The sequence below is a fragment of the Podarcis bocagei genome (genome assembly GCF_964188305.1).
Source record: "Podarcis bocagei genome assembly, chromosome: Z".
NCBI classification, from domain to species: domain Eukaryota; kingdom Metazoa; phylum Chordata; class Lepidosauria; order Squamata; family Lacertidae; genus Podarcis; species Podarcis bocagei.
In genome coordinates, this window is record NC_138140.1 from 51,606,511 (window position 1) to 51,628,327 (window position 21,817).

Genomic DNA, 21,817 nt, shown 5'->3' on the forward strand with positions numbered 1-21,817 from the left:
GTCAAACTCTTCAATATCTCTTCAGCAGGCTCTCTCGCGGATCACTCCCGGGTCCGGGGGGGTGGCACTTCAGCTCCCAAAATTAGCTCTTATCCTCCAGTAAGATTACTTAAACTGCCAAATCGTGAAATTAATGTCTTTACCCAATAAAAAAGATAAAATCCTCTCGACCTTAGTTAGCCGGTCCTTGCTTTAGATTATATATAAGACGGGGAGACGGACTCCCATCCAGTTTCTTTACATTTCCAACATTTATTATCGGGCAGATGATAGATTTTTGCAAACTTGACTGGTGTCATGTACCACCTGCATATCATTTTCATAATATTCTCTCTTAGGGCATTACATGCCGTAAATTTCATACCTGTGGTCCACAACTGTTCCCAGTCAGCAAACATAATGTTATGTCCAACATCTTGTGCCCACTTAATCATAGCAGATTTGACCGTTTCATCCTGAGTATTCCATTTCAACAGCAAGTTATACATCTTTGACGAAATCTTAGTTTTAGGTTCTAACAGTTCTGTTTCTAGTTTTGATTTTTCCACCTGGAAGCCAATTTTCTTGTCCAAATTATATGCCTCCATTATCTGATAGTAATGAAGCCAGTCTCGCACTTTATCTTTTAATTTCTCAAAACTCTGCAATTTCAATTTGTCTGCTTCTTGTTCCAAAATTTCCCAATATTTTGGCCATTTAGCCTCCATATTGAGTTTTTTCTGAGCCTTCACCTCCATTGGTGATAGCCACCTTGGGGTTTTGTTTTCAAGTAAGTCTTTATATCTTCCTTTTTACTGTTTTTAAATTACAGTTATCATGGTGCGAATTAAGCATTATTCACACCTTTGTATGTTGCCCTGGACTCTAACGACAAAGAGTGGCTAACAAACATTTTAAATAAATAAATGGCGCTTCCCTTGTTTTCCTGGGTTCTTTTTCCCCACTATTCATAGAATCATAGAATCATAGAGTTGGAAGAGACCACAAGGGCATGTCCAACCCCCTGCCAAGCAGGAAACACCATCAGAGCACTCCTGACATATGGTTGTCAAGCCTCTGCTTAAAGACCTCCAAAGAAGGAGACTCCACCACACTCCTTGGCAGAAAATTCCACTGTCGAACAGCTCTTACTGTCAGGAAGTTCTTCCTAATGTTTAGGTGGAATCTTCTTTCTTGTAGTTTGTATCCATTGCTCCGTGTCCGCTTCTCTGGAGCAGCAGAAAACAAGCTTTCTCCCTCCTCTATGTGACATCCTTTTATATATTTGAACATGGCTATCATATCACCCCTTAACCTCCTCTTCTCCAGGCTAAACATGCCCAGCTCCCTTAGCCGTTCCTCATAAGGCATCGTTTCCAGGCCTTTGACCATTTTGGTTGCCCTCCTCTGGACACGTTCCAGTTTGTCAGTGTCCTTCTTGAACTGTGGTGCCCAGAACTGGACACAGTACTCCAGGTGAGGTCTGACCAGAGCAGAATACAGTGGCACTATTACTTCCCTTGACCTAGATGCTATACTCCTATTGATGCAGCCCAGAATTGCATTGGCTTTTTTAGCTGCCGCGTCACACTGTTGCAATTTTCTTTCTAAACTGCATGAGACAACAACCAGTTTTCCTGGCAAATGTTGCTTGATAAGGTGCTGTGTACCATAATGGCACCACATAAATAATGGTTTTCCTGGTAATAGACAAGGCACCCAGCCACTTTGGCATGATTGGGGCTGTGAGCATTTATGCACTGTTTGTGTTTGACTACCATTAGTGGCTTGGAAACATGGACATTTAAGTTAAGAGGTACAAAAAGAGTGAAGCTGTTATGTATGTTCTTTAGGAATGGTAAGGATGGACACTGCAATGGGAGTGACAGAAATACTGAGCAACAAGATTCCACTAGCACAACAGTTGTGTAATATTAAAACTCAATCGTCCACTAGTTCAAGAGCCCTTGCACTAGCAGACAATGTTGGTCCCACCCAGCCTCAATAAAAATGGGCCTCTATCCAGTGTATAAAATTTCTTTAGTCCAAGTGTCGCTTATTATTCTAAACAGCCTGGCAGAAAAGATAGGTTCTCAGTTGATTCTATGTTGATTCCAACCAAAGCTTCAAGGGGAGGGTCCCTTCCTCCACTATGAGTCCAAGCCATACCTGAACAGTGGAATTCCAAGGCTCAGCTGGCTAGACCTGACAATTTTGTGTTCCACATCTTTGTTGTTAGCATCCGTCTGTCTCCAGAGACATTGGAGGGCACCTCCAGGGGTGAAGTTAAACCACTGTATTAGCAACACCAAAGTGACCTCCCCAGGATGCAAGCTTGGGCAGTGCATGTGAAGGTCCTAGTCTGCCCAGGTGGCAAGACCCCTCCCTCTCGGCCTCACTGATGTGGTCCAAAGGGAAGCAGAGCAAGACATTTGGCACCAGCTTGGCTGCAGGAGTTGCCAGAAGGAGGTGTGCAAGGCGCCATCCAACCCTCTTAGGGACTCCACTCTGGGTTTGTGTAGGGTTCACGTCTTAGCTATTTATTCTCCTGAAGATATCCTGCAGGGCAATAGAGGTTTAGGATCAGAGTTTTCCTTCTCCTAGATGGGATACTTCCCTGTCTTCACATGCATGGGAAGTTCCTAATTCACTGGGGGTTTGAGACCCCTTGCTACCCTCACCTGGTTTAGCCAGCCAGTCAAAGCCATTTCCCAGGGTGTGGTCGCTGTCGCATGCTGACAAGCTTCCAGGAGCCACAGGTGAGAGCTGAGTGCAGGGTGGGGACCAAAGGTGACAAACTTCCCAAGGAGTATGACATGTCCTCCACCAGAGGTACTACCCCATCCCTTAATACCCCATGCACCCCACAAAAAATCTTTGTACCTTGTAGATTTTGCATTTGCACTCACCTCTTATTTTCATCTGTCAAACTGGTCTGGTTTTCATCACTTGATCTAAGAGAGGGGCTGACAGTAAGTGGGTGTCCATGCCTCAGAGCAAGAGGGTTAGGCTCTGTGATCTCCTTACTCCCATCCAGACTTGAGTCTCTGTAGTTTGGAATTCTTGCATTTCTTGTCTTCCTCTGCTGGGGGTGCCTTCACACAAGTGCGTGTTCCCAAATTACTTTTTGATGATGCCAGTTCATGTATTCAGCTGCTAGCTGGGATGCATTGTTTTCCATTCCACCCTGGATTTGGCATATGCAGCCCTTTTTCCGTTCCACTGCAATTCATTTTCCACCCAAAACTACAATCTTGCCGTCTGCTGCAGGGAAATTGTGTACTCTGCCCCGTTCATTTGAATGCAAAGGAGAAGCAAGGCAAAGAGTATTGGTAATATAATCAATTGCATATCATTTCCGAGCTAAAAGCAACAACAGCACTGAATACTAATCATATTCACTGGATTAATTTCTGTCCCAGACATGCAACATATGAGCAAACATTGGCAATTTCTACTCCCTTTTCTGCCTTCCAACATCCCTAGGTGCCAGGCACCAATGGCTGGTTGATACAGGCACAGTCCCCAAGAATCATCAAGGTCAACCCCCTGCAGTGCAAGAATCTCACCTAAAGCATCCATGACAGATGGCCAGCCAATCTCTGCTGAAAAACCTCCAAGGAAGGAGAGTCCACAAGGGAGTCTGTTCCACTGCCAAGCAGCTCTTATTGTCAGAAAGTTCTTTCTGATGTTTAACCAGAATCTCCTTTCTTGTAACTTGAAGCCATGGGTTGGAGTCCCACTTTCTGGAGCAGGAGAAAAGCTTGCTCCATCTTGCATAGGACAGGCCTTGAGATCACTGAAGATGGCTCTCATATCTCCTCTTAGGCTTCTCTTTTCCAGGCTAAACATACCCAGCTCCCTCAACTGTTCCTCATAAGGGCTTTGTTTTCAGACCCTTCATCATCTTGGTTACCTTCCTCTGCACACGTTCCAGCTTGTCAACATCCTTCTTAAATTGTGGTGCACAGAACTGGACATAATAGCATCCAGGGATGATGTTCCCTTCTGTGGGTGAATAACCTGTTGCAGATCTAGTAGCATGGATAGAACTTCCATGTTACCTTGCATTGCCTTACAGTAAGTACAAATGCTTTTCTGGATGGAATCAGTTTCCACATTCAGTGCCCAGGCACCAAGGATACATGCATGAGTGATTGTCCTTGGCATATGTGAATCAGAACAAGAGGCCATGAAAGTTTGGGAATCAATTTGTGAAGCATTCCATGCTTTTAACATGCATGGGGTGGAGGGCATTTCTCTCATACCCTCCCACAATCATCACTGGAATTCTTAAGTATTCTGATTGACAGATGGAGGAGGATAGATATAAGACGGTACTTGTTTACACAATGTGTAATAATTTATGGAAAGCAGTGTTACAAGATGTGTTGATGACCTCTCTTAGATTACTTTAAAAGGGGAAGTAGACAAATATGGAGGAAGAGGAGGGGGGCTTTATTTATTAGTGGTGATGGCAAAATGGAACCTCTGAATAACAGTGACAGAAGGAGGAAATGGCTGTTGCTGGCCACTGTGGGAGGAAGGAAGGCTGGACCAGAATAACTTTTCAACGCAGAAGGGGTCCTCCTAGAATCTTCTCTGCTTTTTCTCTGAAATTTCTGATTTTTGTCTGAAATCTGTAGGAATTTAATTCTGTGTTTTAACTTTTCTTAGGTCAATGCTGGCCCACTAGCCTATGCACGGGCTTTCCTAGATGACAAGCACTCCAGCAAATATCCCAGCAAGAAGGTGAACGAACTGAAAGAAATGTTCAGGTAGTTATGTTTTATTTTAATCTATTATGTTTATTTCTCATCTGCGATGGGACCCAAGGCAGTGTGTAGGAGGGATCTCAAGCACACTCCCATCCAAGCCCTGTCCAGACCCACATAGTTGGAGTGAGGTGACTGTCCCCTGTGCCTGCAAATGATACTTTGGGTGCCCACCTAACAGACTTTCTATGAAACTGCAGGGGACAGAGGAGTCCTTCCCACTACGCTGCTGGGAAGTGGGCATAATCCCAACATGCCAAGGGTCTTCTCTACTCTGCACACACAAAACAGAACCAAATCAAATGCAGGAACATGTACTTGTCTCTTCTATTTTTTTTGTGGAGAAGGGTGTAGAGGAAAGTGGTGTTCCAAATCCCCCCACCCCGGAACATCCCCTTAACCTCCTGGACTTCCTAGGATCCGTGGCTAATCTTTACACATTATGGAATGTGTAATTAGTTTTGTAAAATATAACAACAATGCAAAGATTCTCAGGATGTGGAATTTGTCCAAATGTCAGCACCATTGAGACACATTGCCCTGCATATCAATGCTTATTTCACTGCTTATTTGTCAACCTGGTGCCCTCCATATGTTTTGGAGTATAATCCCCATCAGCCCCAGCCAATGCATCCATAGGAAAACAACAACAACATCCGGAGCGCACCAGGTTTGGAGAGGCTGACTTTGAACAGTATAACATTCTACGGTATAAGAGGCTAGATCTGGGGTCAGCAAACATTTTCATCAGGGGGGTCGGTCCACTGTCCCTCAGACCTTGCGGGGGGCTGGACTATATTTTGAAAAATATAAATACCTTGCAAGCCAGTCCCACAGCTGCCACTGGACCTGGAGGAACACACTCTGCACACGCTCAGGAGCGCATCTCAGCACTGCCCGCTCACCAGCGTTGATGACGAGAAGCAGCCAATCCATCAGCCCACCCCTGCAGAGCTCCCAGGCGGCGTGCACCACACACTGTGGCCCGTTGTCCTAGGCCAGGTTGGCGGGCAGGCCGCACATGCGGAGCACCGGGCAGGTGGCGCACAACTCACCCTCCAGCTGCCCCAGTGTGGCTGCCGAGTGCGCCACCAGCAGCAGCGACAAGCCAGGTGCAACAAGCTCCAGCTGAAGCCCCTCGACACGCCTGTCACAACGCCGCCCGCCTGCCGGCCTCTCTGTCCTCGCACAGTCGGCGAGGCTTCGGATTGCCAATCAGAAGCCTTGCCAGCGTCGTCGCCAGCCCAGAGGCGTCTGCGGCTTCGGATTGACTGCAGGAGCTTCCTACAGCCAATCCCAAGCCGTGGCATCATCACGGAAGTCAGTCCCCAGGTGGTGAGGCGCCTGTGGCTTCTTTTCAAGGAAATGCTGCGCCGCTTTAGCTCAGTCCGGGCACTGACTGAGTGGGCGGCAGGGTCCACGGGCCAGATTTACGAGCCTGGTGGGCCTCATCCAGCCCGCTGGCCTTAGTTTGCCGACCCCTGAGCTAGATTTACATAATTCAGTGTTTCCCAACCGGTGTTCCGCGGCACACTAGTGTGCCGCGAGACGTTGCCTGGTGTGCCGTGGGAGGGAGGCGGGCGAGTCGGGCGGCGAGAGGCGGGGCGGCGGCGGCGAGGAGAGGCCACCCAGCGCGGGGCTCTCGCCGTCTGCCTGCCTGGCTGCCTGCGTGGCGCTGACGTCACGGGGCTGTAACGTGCCCCACATAGGCACACGCAGGGCGGCGAGCGAGCTCCCTCCCACATCCCATCGCCGCTCGCTTCGGCCGGCCTACTGGGCTGTCGCAGGTGGAAGGCCTGCGCATGCGCGAGGTTTCCGCGCCTTCGGGATTCCCTTCACGCCTTCCTCCTCCCGGGTCCTTGAGAGCGCGGGAAGCGGCAGCGCGAGACCGGCGTTGAGCCTGGTAGGTATTGCACTTGCCAAGGCAGTCATTTGGGAAATGAAAACTTGCAAAGCAAGCAACCAGTTCAATCTGAAGTTCGTGTATGCTTAATATCCTGTATCTGAAACCTGTTCTGCCCCCTCCCCCACACTTGGTGCCATTTTCATCTACACATGCAGCAGAGTAAGTTGACCCAGAATAGTACCAATTCAGATGGCAGATGGGAGAATGACAGTGCTGAATGCTTTCCCATGTAGAACAGTCCCTGCAAATAAAAACCTAGCATATTTGGAAGAGGGATGCTAGCCTAACCATTACCTTCTATGCTGTTACTATTTTTTTTATTTTTTTTTTACATAAGTAAAAAGTGACCTTTCCCTATCTGGCATGATACAAGCCCATTCTTACAACTCAGAATTTTTTCGACTATTTCAGCTACATATGTAGAATATGCCTTCATTGATTCCTATTAAAGAGAGTTACTTTATATATAGTCAATATAGGCACAGAGTTAATTTTTTAAACATTTTCTAATGGTGGTGTGCCTCGAGATTTTTTTCATGAAACAAGTGTGCCTTTGCCCAAAAAAGGTTGGGAAACACTGACATAATTGACTCCAAGGCAGTTTTCCTGAGAGCTGTGGGGAAGCAGTCTTTCTCCCTGAATTAAAAGTGGTGAGTCATTTCAGTCACACAACTCAGAATGATTATCATTATAATTTAATAATAATAATAGTTACATTTGTAAGTCGCTCTATATGAAAGAAAAAGTCTCAAAGCCACCTGTAATGGATTTAGGGGTTGCTCGTGCGTAAGTTGCCGCCACTGCTGGCTAGGTTACCTGGTTAACCCTTTCTGACTGAACAGCCTCCAGCATTGTGACTGTCTCAGTCGCTGGCAGAATCCGTCAGTGGGCGTTTCTTAAACCTTTTCCAGCATAAAAGTTGTTTGACGCCAAGTCTCCTCCTACTCTCCCTGCGCGGAAGCCTTCTGCGCAGGGAGGGTGTGGGCAGCGGAGTACCCGTACTCTCTCCGCTGGTCTCCGGCGAAGAGTCTTGGAGCCTCCTCTCCGATTCCCCCATCTGCCCCCCTTCTCCACTGGTGTTACGCTGATTTCCTTCCCCAGCAGATGGGCTGCCTCTCTCCCTACTGGGACCCTCTCCTGCATCCCTTTGGAGCCTTCCCTCTGCCTCTAGCTCCGATGGCAGTTCCCTGACATCCACCTCCCCCCCAGGACCCCCTCCTCCCCCGGCCCGACCTTCTGATCCAACCTCGTCCCTTTCCTCGGCCGACAATGCGGGGAAGCCCCTGAAGGAGCTGTCGCTATCCTCTGAGGATTCAAAACCCGCTTCCCACCCGCTCCGATATCTTGCCGCGGGGTGGGCCTCCCAGTCTGATTCTTCTCCCTCTGACATTTCCCCTCCTTCCTCTTCGGAGGCAGGAAAACCCACAAATTCCTCCTCGTCGTCTGTGGTTCCAAATTCTTCCTCCCAGAATCTCGCTAGTGGTTTTGGTTTGTCTGGGGACAGGCTGTGGAATTCTTCCACTGGATACCCATCATTGACCGCCTCAGCGGGGACCCACGTGTTTTCTGACTCGGGTTCTCCTTCCCAAGCCACTAAGTACTCTACCTGGCGCCCTCACCACCTTGAATCGAGTATTTCCGTGGCTTGGTGGTGGAGTTCCCTCTCCTCTACCCACGGGTGGGCGGTAACTCCTCCCTCCCGCCCCAGGAATTCCCACCCCTCCCTGTACGGTGAGAGTAGGGACCTATGGAACACCGGATGTATCTTCATGCTGTCAGGCAACTTGAGCTTGAATGCCACGGGGTTCACCTGCTGTGTTACCTCAAAGGGTCCCAGCCGCCTGGGCTGCAACTTCTTGCACCCTCCCTTTAGGGGCAACCCTTGGGTTGACAACCACACTCGGTCTCCCACCCGTATGGCCTCCCCCTCCCGACGGTGCTTGTCTGCCTGCCTCTTATAAACTTCCTTGGCCCGCTCCAAGTTCATCTTGAGTTGCTGGTGCAATGCCTCCATTTCTTCCACAAACTGCTCTGCTGCAGGTACACTCCCCCCTCCCCGGGAAGGCCCTCAGGTGACACCCATAATTGGCCATGAACGGGCTCATGCCCGTGGACACATGTTCAGTGTTATTGTACGCAAATTCAGCCAGCGCTAGTTTCTCTACCCAATTGTTCTGTCTCTCGCTGACGTAGCAGCGTAGGTATTGCTGGAGTATACTGTTCGCTCTTTCTGCTTGCCCGTTGGTTTCTGGGTGTCGCGCCGTCAAGAAGCCTACCTCTACCTGCAGCAAGCTCATGAGCTTCCTCCAGAATCGTGAAGTAAATTGTTTTCCGCGATCTGAGACGACCCTCGAGGGCGCCCCATGCAACCTGAAGATGTGATCCACAAACAACTTGGCTGTCTCCTCTGCCGTCATCGCATGTGAGCAAGCTATGAAATGGCACATTTTCGTCAGTAGATCGACTACTACCATGACTGCTGTCTTCCCCCTGGACTTGGGCAAATCTGTCATAAAATCAATGGACACCACCTCTTCCCGGTGTGGGCAAGGGTTCCAGTAACCCTGCGGGGGCAACCCTCTCCCCCTTTGCCCTTTGGCAGTGGTCGCACCCCCGTATATATTCCCGTACATCCTCCCTCACCCTTGGCCACCAGAACTGCCTGGTGACGAGCAGCATGGTTTTGTGCTGTCCAAAGTGCCCAGCTGTGGGGTTGTCGTGGAGTTGTTTGAGTACCTTCCCCTTCAGGGTCTCCCCCGGTACATACAGCGCCCCCTTATAGTACAGCACCCCTTCCTTTTCCTCAACCCCCCCCCATGGTTTTCTCTTCCGTCTCGGAGTTCCCTGATTTTAGTTTGGGCGAACATGTCATTTCTAGTAAGCCCAGCCAGTTCTCGTTTCCCAACCAAGGCTCCCCCACACACCCATCGGTCCTTGGGGATCACGTGTCGTATCTCCGGCGGTCCCTCTCCTTCATGTACTCCGGCTTCCGGGAGAGAGCATCTGCTCTTACGTTTTCCTCTCCTGGCACATATCGGATCTCGAAGGAAAACTTGGAGAACTCCTGTGCCCATCGAATCTGTCTCTGGTTGAGTACTCACGCGGTCCTCCAGTATTCCAAGTTCTTGTGATCAGTACAAACCTGGATCTTGTGCTGCGCCCCTATTAATAGATGTCTCCATCGGCGAAACGCCGCATAGATCGCAAGCAGTTCGCGGTCATACACCGTATAGTTTTGCTCCGACTTGCTCAGCTTCCTCGAGAAAAAGGCACACGGCTTCCATTCCTGCTTGCTCCTCCCTGGCTGCAAAAGTACCGCCCCAATGGCTCTGTCGGACGCGTCAGTCTCTAGCCTCATGGGTTTCTCCAGATCAACGTGCAGGAGCTGCTCTTCCGAAGTGAACGCCTTCTTCAGTCTTTCAAAGGATTGCTGGGCACTTTCTGTCCAGGCAAACTTCCTTTTGCTACTGAGACAATCTGTGATGGGCGCCGTTAATTGGGCGAAGTTCTTGATGAACTTCCTGTAGAAGTTGCTGAACCCTAGGAACCTCTGCACATCCTTCCGGGTTTTGGGGGCTTTCCATTCCAGCACTGCCTGCACCTTGCTTGGGTCCATAGCCAGTCCCTTGTCTGACAACTTATACCCCAGAAACTTGACCTCTCTGGTGTGAAATTGGCATTTCTCCAGCTTGACCCACAACTGGTGCTTCTGCAGCCTCTTTAGCACTTCCCTGACTTCTCTGACATGTTGCTTCTCATTGTCTGAATAGATTAAGACGTCGTCCAAGAAGGCTACGCAGTTCTTGTACAGCAGGGGCCCCAACACGTGGTGCATGAATGCTTGAAAGCAGGCGGAGCCCGATTGTAATCCAAGTGGCATGACTAAGTACTCAAAAGCCCCCCAGGGGTGAACATGGTGGTCTTCCATTCGTCCCCCTCCCTTACCCTGATCAAATTGTACGCTCCCCTGAGGTCCAGCTTGGTGAAAATTTTCCCCTGCCTCACCCGTGTTAAAATGTTGTCAATCCTGGGCATTGGGTAGGTCACGGGTTCAGATATCAGGTTTAGGGCCCGGTAGTCCACGACCAGTCTGGGCTGATTAGTCCCTTTTTTGTCCACAAAGAACACCGGACTGCCCCCCACCGCCTTTGATTCCCTTATGAACCCCCTCTTCAGGTTCTTGTCAATAAACTGCCATAACTCCTGCATCTCCCGGTCCGACATGGCATACAGCTTACCCACCGGCAGCTGAGCCCCTGGGATTAAGTTGATTTGGCAGTCAAAGGGCCTATGGGGGGGGTAGTCTGTCCGCCTCCTTCTCGCTGAAGACGTCCTTTAGGTCAGCGTATGGTGGTGGCACCTCGCCCTTTGTTTCCACCGCCAGCCCAGCCACCCTGGCCACTGTCATTCTTGGGGTTTCCCCCCCCCCGACAGTGTTCCAAACAGTAAGCTGACCCAAAGGTGACTGACCACTGATGCCATGACACTACTGGATCATGCAGTGCCAGCCAGCTCATTCCCAGTATTATTGGGGGCCCTGCCAGTGTGGCCACGTGAAAGGCAATGGTCTCCGTGTGCCTGGAAACCCTCATTCGCATTGGCGGGGTCTGGTGTGTCACTTCCCCTCCCAGAAGTTCCCTGCCATCGATGGTGGTCACTTGCAAGGGAAAATCCAGGGGTAGCAAGTGTAGTTGGTGCTCCAAAGCGAAGTCCCTGCTAAAGAAATTGCAGGAGCTGCCCGAATCCAGCAGCCCCTCAACCTTGACTGGGTGCCCATTCGGGAGTTCTAGCACCACTGCTATGGCTATTGCTGCCCTGGGGGGGTCAGGCTGGGGCACTTCTATTGGTTGCTGGCCTGGCTGCTGGCCCCTTTGGTTGGCAGCCAGGCGCTGTCGTTTCCCTGCGCCTGCCCTTCGTCCCCCTTCTCCTCACAGCCAGCAGCCCCCACCATCCCTTGCCAGGCCTTTCTTTGAGGGCAGACCCTTGCAAAATATCCCGGCCGTTGGCAGAGGAAACACTTCTTGGTGGTTTTCCAATCCTTCCCCTCCCTCTTGCGACCTTCACTGGAGTTTGAAACCTCGCACGCGCACCATCTATTTCCATTGGCTCAGCCGCCTGGGAAAGCTGTCTTGGTATTTCAGGAATGCGGTAGTCATGGCAACGTTCCCCTCTCACTTCGCGTTTCTCCTGAGCCCGCGCTTCCTGCCTCACTCCAATCGCAAGCACAGCCTTGGTCAGCTGATCCATCGACTGTGGGCGGGACGTGCGGGACAGCTCGTCCTTCACCGTTGGGGACAACCCCTCCTCAAACAACATTTGAATAGGTTCAGAGTCCAGATCCCACCCGAGACGGTGGATCAACATTGCAAAGCGTGACCAGTAGTCTCTAACTGACTGGCTCCCCTGCTTGCACCCCATCAGTTCTCGCCGAGTCACACTTTGCTGGACTTCACTGGAATACATCGCATCCATCGCCTGAAAGAATTTCTTAAGGTCCTTCAAGGCATGATTTTGCATCGCCATAAGGGGCCTGATCCATTCTCTTGCCCCACCCTCCAGATGCCCCACAATGTAGGCTACCCTTTGCTCATCGTTAACAAAGTCATCATGCTGCAGTTCCAAAGCGTACTCTATTTCCGTTCGGAACGCATTGTAGTCCTGGGGTTTCCCCCAAACTTGTGTACCAGCCCCGGTACCTTCCTTGCGATGTGGTTGGGTCTGACCTGAGCATCCTGAGCTCGTCTTTCGTCCAGCCGTGCCGTCAGGAGAGCTACATGCTGTTCCAAGTCTCGGTTTCTCTCTACCAGACCTTGCACTGCAGCCGCTTGCTCCGTCTCTCCGGCTCCTCTGGTCTGGCTCATGGTGCTGCCTCTCTGGAGCTGTGCACAAGCAACGTCGGTGACTGACGGATTGCTGTAATGGATTTAGGGGTTGCTCGTGCGTAAGTTGCCGCCACTGCTGGCGAGGTTACCTGGTTAAACCCTTTCTGTTGGTTTTTTTTAAATAAATATTTATTAAAGTTTCAGAAAAAGGAATTGCACTAAAGCAAAAAATACAAGAATAAAAGACAAAAATAAAAATACAAGAAAAATACAGAATAAGCACACAGATAAAAAATAAAAATAAAAAATCAACCTTTCCATATCTTACATTCATATCCTTGTTTCCCTGACCTCCTCATACCTCCCTTTTTTGTATTCCAATTCAGTTAATTAATTCAGCAATTTCTTTCCCTCCTTATGATCTTAATATATTATAACATTAAATTTTTACCTATTTAAAAATCCAATTTTCCATATTCTTTTATATCATTACAGCTAGAAACCGCTTAGCTTCATTCAAACATCATTCTAACCCTCATTAATTTTGCAATACTTCTGTAAATAGTCTTTAAATTTCTTCCAATCTTCTTCCACCGACTCTTCTCCCTGGTCTCGGATTCTACCAGTCATTTCCGCCAATTCCATGTAGTCCATCACTTTCATCTGCCATTCTTCCAAAGTGGGTAATTCTTGTGTCTTCCAATACTTTGCGATGAGTATTCTTGCTGCTGTTGTAGCATACATAAAGAAATTTCTGTCCTTCTTTAACACCAATTGGCCGGCTATGCCCAGGAGAAAGGCCTCTGGTTTCTTCAAGAAGGTATATTTAAATACCTTTTTCAGTTCATTATATATCATTTCCCAGAAAGCCTTAAACCTTGGGCACGTCCACCAAAGGTGAAAGAATGTACCTTCAGTTTCTTTATATTTCCAACATTTATTATCGGGCAAGTGATAGATTTTTGCAAGCTTGACTGGGGTCATGTACCACCTGTATATCATTTTCATAATATTTTCTCTTAAGGCATTACATGCCGTAAACTTCATACCTGTGGTCCATAACTGTTCCCAGTCAGCCATCATTATGCTATGTCCAATATTAAACCCTTTCTGACTGAACAGCCTCCAGCATCGTGACTGTCTCAGTCACTGGCAGAATCCGTCAGTGGGTGTTTCTTAAACCTTTTCCAGCATAAAAGTTGTTTGACGCCAAGTCTCCTCCTACTCTCCCTGCGCGGAAGCCTTCTGCGCAGGGAGGGTGTGGGCAGCGGAGTACCCGTACTCTCTCCGCTGGTCTCCAGCGAAGAGTCTTGGAGCCTCCTCTCCGATTCCCCCATCTGCCCCCCTTCTCCACTGGTGTTACGCTGATTTCCTTCCCCAGCAGATGGGCTGCCTCTCTCCCTACTGGGACCCTCTCCGGCATCCCTCTGGAGCCTTCCCTCCGCCTCTAGCTCTGATGGCAGTTCCCTGACACCACCTAACAAAATAAAATACAATAAATAGTAGCAATTTAAAAACAGAAAAAAATTAAGCAGTACCAATACAAAATACATAAAATGCTCATCCAAAACCATATTAAGAGCTGATTACTGATTTTAACTTTTTACATGGTTTTTATTGTGTGGTTTTATATTATAATTGTGGCAAACCACTTTTTTATATAAATAGCAATATATAAATATTTTTATAAAACAATAAGGGCAAATCCTACCCACTTAAAGACTGACAACAATGGTGCCTGGTTTATCATGTATGCTATTTTATTGTAGCATTAGATGTCTCCTTGTGGGGCATTACAAAAGACAGGATATAAATGTTTTAAGAATATGACCCATATTCCTTTGCCTAGACAAAGGTACAGTACTAGAAAAGGTTGTTAGCTGCCAGAATCCAGGTCTTCATCAGTCACCTGCGCACTAGGCCGTCTCAGTATCGCAAGTGCCAAAGTCAATGCGCACACCTATTTGTTTTGCAGCTCCACTGCCTACATGAGTCAGCCGAGGTCCCATAAATTCTGCTGTTTTCTCTCAACAGGAAGTTTATTCAGGCCTGTGGAATTGCCCTTGAGCTCAACGAGCGCCTAATCAAGGAGGACCAGGCGGAATACCATGAAGAGCTGAAGTCCAACTTCAGGGACATGGTGAAAGAGCTTTCAGACATCATCCACGAACAGGTAGAGAGTCCAGGCGGGCTGCTCTGAAAGTAAATGTACACAGAGCCTCTCCCAGCCAAGGCATCAAGATATGTGGCTATTGATTTTCATTATTATGATGATTATTACGCTGATGATTAACAAGAATCCTTATACTTATACTATCAGTCTCCTTGGCACCTTGGCAACATTAACAAGTCCCTGTTCCACAAAATTAATATATGAAATATACAGTTGGGAAACAACAGAGGGAGAAAAAAGAGGAGCGAGAATGTGAGCAAATGCCATTTACACAAGTTTATTAAGCTTGGTTAAAGCTGTAATCTAGGGAAAGGGTCAAAGGTTCATTGGATTGTCATTGTACAGCAAAAGTCTTTCCAGGTTTGAGCGGGTCCTGGGCAACCTAATCTCTGTTGCTGCCCCTCCTTATGTCAGTGGACCCTGGTCAGTGGGCAGGAGTCCAGCCGATGGCTCTAGCCATCATTTTAAATTACCATAATCCCGTAGAATGTTGATGCCACATCAGCGTTGTGGGAAACTTAAAATGACAGCTTGATCCAGCTACCTGGCACTCCTCATAGTGCAGGGCCAGGCCTTTGAGAAGAAAAGAAAAAAGAAGAGAAACCACAGGAGAGTCCTAAGCCATGGACCCTGGCAAAGTGTGATGTTCCTGACAGCTGGCCGGTGCTGATGCCAACACTGAGCAGCTGTAATGCCAACACTAGGCCGATTTTTTAATGGGGTGTGCTTGTGTAAATTGGATATCCTTTCAGGATCAGAGCAGCACAGCAATCATCATCACCATCCATACTCTGCAATGTGGTAATCTAGAATCTGCAGTTAGAATAAAACAGTGCACACAAACAGTGACTGAAGGTTATGATGATGTGACCTCCAACATGCCCTGTTGAGGCAGTTGTTAGGGCTGGGCTGAAATGTCTCCCCCTGACTTTGGCCTCTCCAGTTTCACTCCCCACATTCACAGGAGGCATTATGCTGTGGGGATGAAATATGGGGGTCTAGGAACAGCACCTCATCATCATGTAGTGCCTTTATTGAGGGGGGGGGGTTACAGACATCACCAGCCAAGTGAAATGCAAAATGACAATGAGAAAAAGGTATGCTCAGAGGGTGATTTTAGGACAACTGCACACATAGTGTACCTCCTTGCTGAATTTTGGCTCAACTTTGGATCTGACATGCTTGGTTCCTCTGCTGTTTGAAAGCTGAGAGTTCTTCAGAGAAAGCAAACCATGATAGGAATAACAGCAAAACAAAATGAAAAACGGGCACCCACATTCAGTAAATAGCTGGAGGCTGGACAGGAGTGCAGAACTGGGGCACATGTTTGGCATGTGAACACCAGCCACTGTCAATTTGGGGCCCTGGCCTTTCTTCTGGCCTGTTTGACTGACAGTCAGCTTTCACTTTCTCCCCTTCCCCCTCCCCTGAAATCCCTGAAGAGGGCCTGCCTGCCTGCCTGCCTGCCTGGGAATCTATAACCCTGCCCTTCTGTACATAGCCTCCAGGGCACATTATAAACAAAATTAAAACAATGCAAATTGGCTTCTCAGTACTGAAAGTGTTTAGAGGTTGAACATATCCCCAGAGACACACTGTGATAACGCACCCACAATTCCCTCCCAGTTTTCTGCTGTTTTATTTGCATGTGGATGATGGAACGGCTTCTGCATTCTGTTAATATTCAAATAGGGAAAACAAACTTCTAAGAAAGATCTCTCAAGTAATGGGGTCATTAGGAGTCAGTTTAGAACAGGCTGTCATTTTTGATGCACTCCAGATTGTTATTCAAAAAAGCTTCCCATAGTTTGCCAGTCTTGGGTGTTTGGTGGGTGGGGGAAACTGCAGATGATCTGTTGCAGCCTATCCTAGTAGTTACATACTTAAAGAGGATGCTCAAGAAGCTTCAAAGATCCACAGAGTTCTTTTGAACACTAAGGAACAACATTAGAGAAACTGAAAAAGCTAACAGCATTTGGGCAAATAGCCAATTGCAGTTTTAAGACTTAAAAATGAAGGTGGTTGTGATGGGTGCTGTACAGAGCATATCCCCTGTACAAATCCAACGCAAGATCCCAAACGAACTTTAAAAAAGCAAGTATATTTCTATTCCTCCTCCTGGATTTGAAAAGTTTGGAAATCGTGTGAGCAGTGTCTGCTTCAAGCTCCAAACCAAAAGTACTGGATTTTCTTGCTTCCAGCATTCACAGACTGTGTAACATTCAGCATGGAAGATCACCTACCCTCCTAGAGTTGATGGGGAGTTGGTGTCCCTCCAGATATTGTAGGGTTCATGAGAGTTGAAAGACCCACCATCTCTGAAGGCCACAGTCTTCTCATTTATATAAGCCTCTCTCGTTCTGTTCCCCTAATACAAATCATCCACTCAGGTATTTCCCAAACCCCACTCAGGTCTTACTTTGATTTAAAACAAAAAACCCAAATCCTGCAAAGCCCAGATTTGAGCATCTGTTGTCATTTAGGAGAACTCTTGAACCACACTTGCAAAACAGGAAATGGGGCTGCACATTCTTGGAGCAGGCTGTGACTCCAAGACAGGGTTATAGAAAAAGCCACACAAGGACTTACCAGAAATAAAGGTTTGGGGCTTTAAAAATTCAGTCAGTTGGGTGGCTGTTAGTTACCCCGAAGTTTCTTAAAACTATACTTGGTTTTAAAAATTATTAGCAGGGTGGGGAAAACCCCTCAAGAGGTCACCTACTGGCAAAAACACAATGACTACGTCTGGGGTACAAGTCTTGCACCGTTTTGGACAGGTTCCTTGATTTGGCAATCAAGCCCAGCAGATGGGTGACCACACTGTGTCTCAACTTGAAAGATGTGGCATTCTGAAGAAAAGCAGGGAGTCCACCATTTGCCCTCACCACTGCTGGTGTGGTGTGGGGCCGGTTGCTCTTTTACTGCTCTGAACTTTGGACTGGTGATCTTTTGTACAACACGTCTCAGCATATCTGGAACGTTGTCACCAGAAGCCAGCAGGAGTGTGGCAGATAGAGCAGCTTTCCCCAACCTGATGTCCTCCTGATGCTTTAGACTACCATGCCCATCTGCCCCAGCCAGCATGGCCCACAGTCAGGGATTATGATGATTAGAGTTGCAGTTCAAAGCATTTGAAAGGCACCAGGATGGAGAGAGATGGGTGAGCATGTTGGACTAGGACGAGGGAGACCCAGGGTCAGATCTCTTATTTGGCCACAAAGCTCACAGGGTGAGCTTGGGCCAGTCATAATCTTCCAGCCCAGCCCACCATGCAGGGTTGCTGTGAGGCCAAAACTGGGCAGAGGGGGAGCCATGTACTTTGCTCTGTCCTCTGAGGAAAGATGAGGGAGAACCATAAAGAAATGATAAATATCACAACAACAGCAGCACTGGTAGCATCTCCAGTGGAAATATAACGCTCTACCAGAAAGTCTAGCTTCCTTAATCTCTGGTTGCACTGCTTCTGTACTCTGTAAAGAAATGCCAGACTGTTCTTTTTCTCAACTACAGCAAATCTTGACATGAACCAGAGCACTAAAGAATCTTTCTGGTATTTTTGATTAATGGAAGTGTGATGAACAGGAAAGTTAATGGCTCACAATATTACCCAGGTAACTTAAAGAGTAAGCTCCACTTATCCCAGTTGACCTGTTTATTAAGCATTTGTCCTGATTTGTTTGAAGGGAGATCAGACAACGTTGATTATTTATTGAGCATTCATTCTGTGTTTGCAGAGAAGTTAGATGACATTTATGTCCAGTGCATTGCCCCTGCTCCCCACTTTCCTTATTGCAGAAAGTCTGCAAGACCTCTCAATCTACTATAACTGTGTGATTAGAATTTGCCACGTATTATTCATTTCCACCTGAAAACAGCAAATAGCTGGATATGCCCCACTTTTAAAAAGGTATCCCAGTTTTTAATTAGTTAATTCAAGATGTGAATAATTTGTTACACCCACTACAGAGGGGGGAGATAATTTAAATCAAAAAGGATATATTTTATTTGCCTTTTCTTCTCTTCCATCAGGTTGTTAATATTAGAAGGTTCCTTCTAACTTCTGTTCTTCATGTATCTGTTATTCTAAAAGACCAAAATTTCACTTCTCTTCTTATGCTAGTTGTAAGGGTTAGTAGGGACACACAGTGCTTGCCCTACAGGGGGGCAGAGAGACCCCCTTAAATGACTTTTTTTTGGGAGGCCAATAGTTAGCAAAAATTGGCCAGGAGGAGGTGGTCTCCCTCTACCTCCCCTACACCATCTTGAACACTAGTAAGACAGGAGGTGCTTGGTTAAGACTGGGTAGGGAACATGTGGTCTTTCAGATGTTGTTAAACTCCAAACTCCCATCAGCCCACATGGCTAATGGTCAAAAATGGTGGGAGTTTTATTTCAGCAACATCTGGAGGGCCACAGATTATGCGCCCCTGGGGCTATAAACTATCTTATACATAGCTACTCCTGACAGACAGAAAAGGAATTAGTGACTTTGTAGACACGAGTAGACATTTTCTGTTTCCATGCCATTCCTACCTGTGGCTATGCCCATGCATGGATGCCAAACTCAGCAGTCTGACAGGGAAATATTTCAGGGGGCTGAGTGTGGGTGTCAGTACTGGGTTTGTGTTTGCTTTGATCTGCCCTGCAGACCTCTTTGCTTTTAACCAGGAGTCCAAGTGCAACGCTTGGATAAGGCATTCCAAAATGGCTCCCAGAGATGATCTAGCCTGCTATGAATCTTTGAAACAGGGTGTGATAGAAACTTGTGAAGAATAAAGGCACTGAGCATGATCCAATTTGGTGGTGGCGTGTCTTCCTACACAGAACCTCATTGGAAACAATGCAAGCAGAAAGTTCTAGATTCAGCCTCCGGTGTCTCCTGCTGAAACAGGAAGAGACTCCTGTCTGAAACCCTGGAGAGCCACTTGCATGCAATGCAGACACTTCTGAGCTAATGAATCAATGGTCTGACTCAGTAGAAGGGAATTCCTTTGTTACTAAATAAAAGAAAGTGGTTTTTACCACTTCCAGAGCAATTTCTTGGTTCTGGAATGCTCCATTGACCCTTTAGGTGTGACCCTGTACAATTCTAAGGTAGAATTCAGCAAGAACCCAAACCTAATTATTAGGAAACTCCTTCTAATTTTGAGAACTAGAAGTGGAACAAGCTATTTAGAGCACTTATGGGATTTTCTTTGTTGGAAGCTTTCAGGACAATTAATAATGTCTTAATCTTACAAGTATTTGATCAGATGATCTTCTGAACCCCTTCTAGCTCTGGGGTTATTTTGAGAGCATAGTAGACATCATTGCTAAATAACTTCTCTTTCCTATTCTCTTTTGTTTTCTTTTAATGCTGCCTTTGCAATAACAGCTTTGAAGACCAGGTTGGGTAACACCATTCTACATTTCCTTTTGTGTTGTTGAAACAATTTTTGTTGCTGTTAGGAACAGATAAGGTTTTTGCTTAATTTGCTAACTCAGCTTTGGGGTTTTTTTAGATGTACCAAGAAGATACCATTCAGTCCTCATGGATGCACAACACCTTACATGTGTTCTGTGCAATAAGTGGAACTTCAGGCAATGGCTATGGCTCACTTAGATCTACGTTCGACGTTTAAAAAGAAACTTGGGAGTGACTCTTGACATTCTACAGATCTTTCTCAGGAATACTTGGGACTGTTGCCTGAAAGATGTTAACCTCCAGACACGTGAACAAAATGGTCTCAATATTTTTCTTTGTTTAAGCAGAATCAACTGGCTTTCAAACAGGGTACTTGCTTAATTCAGAGACTGTGAAAGTGCCTCTATGATATGCTTTCCTTCTTGTATCTTTTGTTGTTGTTGTTGTTGTTGCATTCTTAAAACCTATGGAATACACCAAAAGGCATTTATCAAATCACCTTGTACTGAAAAGAATGAACTTGAATAAGGTACCATGTAAAGTTGTACAATGGAATATAATAAAATGTAAAACTGCTTTGTAAATAAGGTGGTTGTGTGAACATGTCTTTTGTGCTCAATATAAAAAGCAGAAGCCAGAAAGAATGCCCTGCAGCCTCTATGTCAAAACACAGGTATTTTACAGAGAGAGTGTGCAAGGTTGGGGAACCTTTTTCAGCCTGAGGGTCACATTCCCTTCTGGGCACCCATTTGGGGGCTACACGCCAGGGGTGGGCAGAGCCAGAGGTTAAAAGAGACTAAATTAATTAATGTATATTTTTCCTTTGCACAGCGGGCCAGGTTCTACAGTAAATTCTCTCACCTGTTTTTCTATCCAAAACCCAGGGGAGCCAGAGTCAGCAATGAGAGTTCAAAGTGCCATCTAGCCAAGGAAAGACAGTGAAGTAAGATATGAAGCAAGGCCAGTGATGAGGGGTGACTGAAGATGGGGTTGACCCACATGGAGTTCCATGACCTGGGCTGCATTTGGACCTCAGGTTGTTGGCAGTCTTCTGTCGAGAGACAATGGAGTGTGCCTCTGGGTGTGGAATCAAAATGCTGCCTTAGCAGCACCAAAGTGACCTCCCTGGGGCAGTGGCAGAGCTTCATGCTCCGGCACCAGGGGTGTGTGGCAGAGCGCAGGTGGGGGCGGGGCTGGCGTGTGTCCTGGGGGCATGGTGCGTTGCCTGCAGGGGCGTGGCACCCAGTGTGGGTGGGGAGGCAGCCGTGATGGCACCCCACCGGGATCACACTGCTGGTGGTGGTGTGCTCACCAACACTCCTCTTCCTCCACCAGTGCCCTGGGGTACAAGCCTAGGCAGTGTGCATGGAGGTCCTGGGCTCATCTTTTGGATGTAGTCCAAAACAAAGCAGATTAATTAGTTTGTCACCCACTTGGCTGCAGGAGTTGCTGGAAGGAGGCATGCCAGGCACCATCCAACTGTTGAAGGAACTCCACTCTGGATTGCAGAGTTCACTCCTTAGCCATTTCTTCTCCTGAAGATATCCCACAAGGCAATAGAGATTTAGGATCAGAATTTTCCTTCTTCTAGATGAGCTACTTCCCAGGCTGATGAGCTCCATCAGCACCTCACTTCCCTCTACAGCATGTGCAGCAGCCACCTTCTTGACCATTGGACCCACAATTGATCTTGTGCATTTAATACACTGGAGCCTGTCTTCACATGCAGGGGAAGTCCATAACTCACAGAGGGTTTGA

General features: G+C 47.4%; 1 protein-coding gene across 3 annotated transcripts in view; it reads left to right on the forward strand.

Moving 5' to 3' along the window:
- The window catches only part of DOCK11 (dedicator of cytokinesis 11), a 199,849-nt gene extending 179,203 nt beyond the window's left edge, over positions 1-20,646 (forward strand). For 2 of the 3 annotated variants that reach the window (XM_081180379.1, XM_081180377.1), the window contains 3 exons: positions 4,657-4,757; positions 14,517-14,655; positions 20,157-20,646. In XM_081180379.1, the coding sequence (XP_081036505.1) occupies positions 4,657-4,757; positions 14,517-14,655; positions 20,157-20,276 (360 nt within the window). In that variant the 3' untranslated portion in view covers positions 20,277-20,646. Of the gene's footprint in view, positions 1-4,656; positions 4,758-14,516; positions 14,656-20,029; positions 20,043-20,156 lie in introns of all 3 variants that reach the window. The other variant, XM_081180378.1, reaches the window with a different exon arrangement.
- The last annotated feature ends 1,171 nt before the right edge of the window (positions 20,647-21,817 follow it).